Raw genomic sequence first — 7,074 nt, 5'->3', positions numbered from 1 at the left:
TGGCCATAGCAGAAGCTTGGTTTTGTGCCCAGTGACCCATTTTTGTGTTGTTTTTAAGGTTTGTTTTTGGATTATTGTACGGTTGGAAGATCCAAACATGGCCCATTATAAGATTTCTAACAGAGTCAATCACTTATTGATTTTTTTATCTGTTGGTATTTGATAGAATCCATGATGCCATGCGTCTAAACAAGATGTCCAGGACTTCCAGCAGAAATATAGGCCCACAACATTAAAAATACAGCAGTATATTTCATTGTACTTTTTATCCCTGTATGCACCAAACCCATCTTGAGTGTTTGCTGCTAAAAAGCTAATTTTTTTGTTTCATCTGACCATAGAAGCTAGTCCCATTTGACTTTCCAGTCATGTCTGATAACTGAATATGGTGGAGTTTGTTTTTGGATGCTAACATTTTCTGTTGATTGGAAATTCTTAATTATTGCTCTGATGGTGGAAATGGGAATTTTAACTGCTCTAGCTCTTTTCTTAAAGCCACTTCACTAATTTGTGAAGCTCAATTATCTTTTGCTGCACATCAGAAATATATTATTTGTTTTTTTCTCATTGTGATGGATAATTAAGGGAATTTGGGCTTTGCCATGGCTGGATAATTTCATGTTCATAATCACCCTGGAGTGCTCAAAGTGCTAGAAATTGTAAATATGAATGGGCATATACTTTAGAGATATTTTACTCAGGAATTTCTAGGGGTGCCAATAATTGTGTCCAACGTGTATTTGAGAAAAACATTTATTTCATAATGATATTTCCCCCCCATTTTAAATTCTTATTATCCATGAAAGGTTAGGTTTTTTAAATAAAAGATCAAAAGGATTAACAATGCAGATAAATTTCCACAGCCTTCTTTGATCATATTTACCAAGGGTGCCGATATTTTTGGCCATGACTGTGTGTGTGTGTGTATATATATATATATACATATATATAATATATATATATTGTCCTTACAATTAAAGTCAGTAGTGTCAGATGTTGTTTTGGACACCACTGACTTTCATTATATGAGAAAAAAAACACTTGAAATGACTTATTATTATGAACACACACACACACATACATATATATATATATATATATAATGTATATATATATATATATATATATATTTAAAAAAAAAATTCTAAAAAAGGACAAAAAAGCACCCTAGAGTTAGTCACTATGGCACCTTTAGACACCTCACTGCTGGTTTTTCAGGCTGTTTTTCACACAGAATTTTTGTGTCTAAGAAAGAAAATGTGGGTCTGGAACAAAGTAAATGTAATAAAATGTAAGTATTGGGACGATCTATTCCTTTAAAACGATTGCTGTCCTTGTCAACGTGTTGTCTGCAGGGTTCGCACTAAAATGCGGTTTTGGGGAAAGGCAAGGCATGGAGAGAAGAAAACCTCGCGAGAACGGCTGCTGTGTGGCAGTGATACTTTGGAAGGAGACTATGCTGAAACAGCACTTCTAATGGAAGAAGGTGAGTTGACAAAAAAAAAAACTCAATTAAAATGTTTCAAGTATAATGAGATTTGAAGAACTCTTTTGGTCATGAAAACACTGCCATTCTGTTTATTCAGGGGTTGAGCGACTGACCCCTCCTCAAAGTCCAGACCTAACATTACAGAGGGAGTTTAAAGAGAATAAAGACCCGTCCCCTAAAGTGAAGCGCAGACGGAGTGTGAAGATCAGCAGTGTGGCTCTGGAGCCCGTCCAGTGGCAGAACGATGCCCTGCAGATACTCACATGTGCCAGTGACTACAGGAGCATGAATGACTTCCTCATGAAGAAGGTGATGACTGTTTTCTACTTGAATTTACTACAGTTGTATTCACTTATTGATGAGAAGAAGTCTTCATAACCTTGTTTTAATCTCACAGATTACTGATTTAGACACAGAAGATGGTAAGAAAGACACAATGGTGGATGTTGTCTTCAAAAAGGCCCTAAAGGAGTTCCGCTTGAATATCTTCAACTCGTACTCAACAGCTTTAGCTGTAAGTACCTTTATAAAGCATTTGTTTTACTGTTATCACCTGAAAAATTATTAATATTGCCATCAAAAATGTAGGACCTTTGGTTTTGTCTTTGCAAAAGAATGTGAGTGTGATCGTCCCTTAAGAGATGTGATGTATTGCTTGTTGTCACATTGTGCCTGGTTAGGACATTATGTCAGAAACAGATATATTGTTTTTGCTCTGTGTGCAGATGGATGATGGGAAAAGCATTCGTTATAAGGATCTCTATGCCCTCTTTGAGCAAATCCTGGAGAAAAGCATGCGTCAGGAGCAGAGGGACTGGAGCGAGTCACCGGTGAAAGTTTGGGTCAACACATTCAAAGTCTTCCTGGATGAGTTCATGACCGAGCACAAACCTCTGGACAGCAGTATGAGCAGGGTACAGTGTTAACACAGTCAATGGCACTTTTCATGAACGGGATACAAAACAGGGATTCCAGAAAGTAACAGGGTGGAACAGGATGGCGGGTGAATTTTTAGATATGGGTCCGAAATAAAAATTAGGTAAACGTAATATTTAAATAAAATTTATAAAAATGAATTATAAAATAATTGTTAAAAGAAAATGCGAGGTAATAAATAATACTTCTCTCTTTTCTCTCTAAAGAAAATTTGCTGCTAAAAAAAATGTATTAAAAGATTTTTAATTATTAGAAGTTAAAGAGTTAAAATTTGAAGATAGAGATAGAGGAATTGATTGATTGATTGATTGATGTAGATTTTAAAAAGATTCTCTGATTTTAAATTTGCTGAAATATGCTTTTAATGCATAGGCTTAATGTTTTTGTTCCTCATAACAACAAAATATTTAATAAATATTTTGGCAATTACCAGACCGCAAGAAAAGAAGGAAAAAGGATACTGATATAGTGAGTGGAATCACAGTCAGAGGTTTTGTAAACTGAATTAGCGGTTCCGTTTTTTCATGGAAATCAACTGACACACTACCTTTGTTTGTTTTAGGTGGAGGAACACAACGGCCACATATTCAAGTCAACTCAATACAGTATTCCCACCTACTGCGAGTACTGCTCCTCCCTCATCTGGATGATGGACAAGGCATGTGTCTGCAAACGTGAGTCTCATGTCCACAGTCTCCGCATCAAAGTGACCCTGAACTCAATTCAACATAATCAGATTGTTTACCAACAAGCCCATGGCCTCTCGGCTCGAACAGAGAACAGTTTGGCTTTGTAGAGCAGGATGTTTTCCGCCATGTTACAGTGAGAGAAGAATGTTGACTTGAATTGAGTTTATTTTAGGTGGCGGTTTTTTTTTTTTTTTATCTGTGTCGTATGTACTGCTGTTGAAAATGAGAATGAATGAGATGTCTGTGTCTTGTGTAGTGTGCCGCTATGCGTGTCACAGAAAGTGCTGTCAGAAGATGACCACCAAATGCAGCAAGAAGGTAAGGATTTTTTTTCTGCTAAGTGCGTTCATGTGATTTGGGCTGTAATAAAGAATGTTTCTTTCTCTCCATGTGCAGTATGACCCTGAACTCTCGTCAAGGCAGTTTGGTGTGGAATTGTCCCGTCTGACCAACGATGAGCGAGCGGTGCCTTTAGTAGTCGAGAAACTTATCAATTACATTGAGATGCATGGCCTGTACACAGAAGGGATATACAGGAAGTCTGGATCCACCAATAAGATTAAGGAGCTGAAACAGGGTCTGGACACAGGTATGACACACGAGAACAAAAATAGGGATTTTCACACTGCGCTTAATCCTGAGTTATCATTGTTCTTAGCCCCGCTTTTAACCCGGGTAAAGGTATGTTTCACACTCAAGTGCGGTTAGCATCACTTTTTACCCGGGGTTCTAGGTAAAATCTTGCTCAGGAACAGGGTTATCAGCACTTTTTCAGTGTGAAATGACATGTTTTTGTTTTTAAATGACACTGTGAAATGTCATGGTGTTACAGTGCTAGGGCTTAGCAACCAACCAATCACGTGTCTCAAATTCACATGTTTTGGACAGTTACGGAAACACAGTGTGTTGTATAAACAAGTCGTTCACTGTTTGAGTGTAAAAAAAAAAAAAGTCAAATGATGAAGGTAAAAGGCGTGAATTGGAGAGAAGACAGTTTTATTCTTTCTAGATCAAAAAGTTATTTCAAGAAAAACTTGATAGTATAGTCTGCAATATATAAGGATGCACAATGCTAGATTCTTTATGTAAACAGATTGTGTGCTGCGTTCGTCCAATTAATGACATTGACACCACAAATATGCAAATAAGAATGTTAACCCAGGGTTTAGGAATGTACAGTGTGAAGCGTCATCTTATGAATACCCAGCATTAATTATTCACCCTGGGTAAATTAAGAGCAGCGTAAAAAACACAGGATTCCATTAACCCCAGGTTTAGAATGACCCGGGGTTAACTATTCCAAGTGTGAAAAGACCTAATGATATATGGCTACAAGACACTAAAGTTTAGAGAAATGTGCTTTACTGTTTAATAACTGTTTATGGAGCCTTTCCAGTCTATTGGACACATCAGCTCAGGTCATAGAGTACTGTATAGTAATAAACTTATAATATAACTTAAGTTATATTAAGCACATATGTATATATTGCTTATATAACATATATAATAAACAAAATGTTATGTTCTCTGAAAACATGTTAATATCTTACACAGTTTTACCTCACAAATAAATGTATCTTGTTTTAAGGATGTTTCAAAATTTTTACTGTAACACAAGATTCTGATATCTTGTCCACAGTACATTACTAACCATTTATAGTAATCTATCTACTATATCTAGTAGATGTATTACTATAGTAACTATATCTATATCTGTAGTCTGAAATCTTTTATTTTCTGCCCTCAGATGTAAACGGCGTGAATCTGGACGACTATAATATTAATGTCATTGCCAGCGTTTTCAAGCAGTGGTTACGTGACTTGCCTAATCCTCTGATGACCTTTGAACTGTATGAGGAATTCCTGCGGGCCATGGGTAAGCAGATGTCCCTGTCAAGCATGACCTATCACACTTATTGCATTAGCATTCAGTATGGCAAATAGTTTTGGTGTCTTTTTTGCTTGTCCTGATTATTTGGGAGTTTTTGTATGTGTGTGTGTGTATTTGTGTGCGTGTGTGTGTGTGTGTGTGTGTGAGAGAGAGAGACACACATTGAAATTGGTACTGGTTGTATTGATGTTGTCAAGTTGTGTTGATGTCTTGGATTTTTTATTATTTTATTATTAATTTTGATATTACTTTTTTATAGGTTTTAAATTCTAAATCTGGAACAGATGAAATGATAATAGTAACACGCAGGTTTAAAACTAAATTTTTTGTACATTTTATATGCCAGTCTACGGATGCAGTACTCTTCTAGACCCCCTGTGTTTAAATAAATTAGACATTTATGGAGACATACACTAATATTTGAACATAGATGGTAATGTCTCTTCAGGTCTTCAAGACAAAAAAGAAGCGATTCGAGGGGTTTACTCTATAATCGACCAGCTCAGCAGAACTCATCTGAACACTTTGGAGCGCCTTATTTTCCATTTGGTCAGGTGAGATGGCAACTGCAACTTCCCATGTCACCAAAAAATGTATGCAAGAATGACTGCAACAAAAAAAGTTACAGAGTGGTTTCTGCTATATCGTTATAGGTAGTCATGTCCACAGAGAAATCTCAATCGCAGATTATTGCTAATAATAATAAAATAATATCTATTATTTCCACTTTTTGTGCAGAATGTTGGCCTTTAGTGAGAACAGTGAAAGGATGTCCTGACTATGAAATGTCATACATAGTTAGAACACAGTCTTGTGCAGTTCTGAGCCTTGTTTCTGCTGTTTACAGGATTGTCCTGCAGGAGGAAACAAACCGCATGTCTGCTAATGCGCTGGCTATAGTGTTTGCTCCCTGCATCCTGCGCTGCCCTGACACTACCGACCCTTTACGGAGCATTCAGGACATTGGGAAAACCACAGCGTAATGGGCAACTCTTACTTCATATAGTTGGATAAGACTAATTCAGTTTAGTTACAGGTAGTGATTAAAATACTTCTGTTTTTTTCTTTCAAAGGTGTGTCGAGCTGATCATTTGCGAGCAGATGAATAAATATAAGGCCAGACTGAAGGACATCAGCACTCTGGAATTTGCGGAGAACAAAGCCAAGAGCCGACTAACATTCATCCGCAGGTCCATGGTAAGAGTTAAGAGTGAATTTCATATTTTCACAAATATCCACATAACCCAGATGTCCAAAACCTATTTCTAGATCAAAATCCTTGTTGGACCTGAAACAACATTTTTATCAACCTTTTATTTCCCCTCCTATTTTATAGGTAGTTAATGATTAGAGTTAGGACGGTTAGTTTGACAGGAATATTGTTCCTGAACTTGCAGCATTAAAAGATGTTGATCCAGGAAGTTGAATAAGTTGGATAAGTGTTGGTCCTGGAACAACATTCTTATCTCACAATCACAAATTTACATCAAACCCACCCCTAAAATTAGAGGGAAATGACAGGTTGATAAGCATAAAGCTCCAACCCCAATTATAATCTTCACTTTAACCCTAAAATCTGACAGATACATTGCTTCAAGACCAAAAAGGATGTTGTTCCAAGATCATGTCCTACTTGAGTAAATCACCCACATTAGCTCTGTCTTGACACTAACCCCAGTCTCTCCTCTCCCTCCCCTTTCCTCTCGAATCCAGAAACCCATAATAATTGCTGTTAGATTTATGAGCATAACCTGCAGTGCTGCGGCGGTAGATATTTATGTACTCGCTGTTACCGTAAGTGTCATCACGTATGCCGCGTCCCAGCACTGTGTGGTCCGTCTGTCTTCATGATCATGACATACAGACGCTTGAGCAAGAAACTCGAGAGCTTAGATGTTAGTCACTTTGCACTTTATTAATCTAGACAGGTAACAAAATCACCTTGTTAAATTACATTTTCATAATGTTGCACTGCATGACTTGGGAATTTTTTAAATAAATGTTTCTGTTGCATTCACTCCATGTGCCTAATAATTTACTTTTTTTTTTTTTTTTTTCTTTCTTGTGTT

At 36.9% G+C, this 7,074-nt stretch overlaps 1 protein-coding gene across 1 annotated transcript in view; it reads left to right on the top strand.

Annotated features, from left to right (window-relative positions):
* The window catches only part of LOC107679722 (unconventional myosin-IXa-like), a 133,487-nt gene that overhangs the window by 122,198 nt on the left and 4,215 nt on the right, over positions 1 to 7,074 (top strand). The window contains exons 30-41 of the mRNA XM_016475361.1: positions 1,356 to 1,486; positions 1,587 to 1,798; positions 1,887 to 2,003; positions 2,215 to 2,404; positions 2,847 to 2,893; positions 2,988 to 3,099; positions 3,371 to 3,432; positions 3,511 to 3,703; positions 4,862 to 4,990; positions 5,454 to 5,559; positions 5,853 to 5,984; positions 6,079 to 6,202. Coding sequence (XP_016330847.1) covers positions 1,356 to 1,486; positions 1,587 to 1,798; positions 1,887 to 2,003; positions 2,215 to 2,404; positions 2,847 to 2,893; positions 2,988 to 3,099; positions 3,371 to 3,432; positions 3,511 to 3,703; positions 4,862 to 4,990; positions 5,454 to 5,559; positions 5,853 to 5,984; positions 6,079 to 6,202 — 1,555 coding nt within the window. The remainder of the gene's footprint in view (positions 1 to 1,355; positions 1,487 to 1,586; positions 1,799 to 1,886; positions 2,004 to 2,214; positions 2,405 to 2,846; positions 2,894 to 2,987; positions 3,100 to 3,370; positions 3,433 to 3,510; positions 3,704 to 4,861; positions 4,991 to 5,453; positions 5,560 to 5,852; positions 5,985 to 6,078; positions 6,203 to 7,074) is intronic.

The sequence above is a fragment of the Sinocyclocheilus anshuiensis genome, unplaced genomic scaffold (genome assembly GCF_001515605.1).
Source record: "Sinocyclocheilus anshuiensis isolate Anshui unplaced genomic scaffold, SAMN03320099.WGS_v1.1 scaffold224, whole genome shotgun sequence".
In the NCBI taxonomy this organism is placed as follows: domain Eukaryota; kingdom Metazoa; phylum Chordata; class Actinopteri; order Cypriniformes; family Cyprinidae; genus Sinocyclocheilus; species Sinocyclocheilus anshuiensis.
This window is presented reverse-complemented; position numbering and strand designations above follow the sequence as displayed.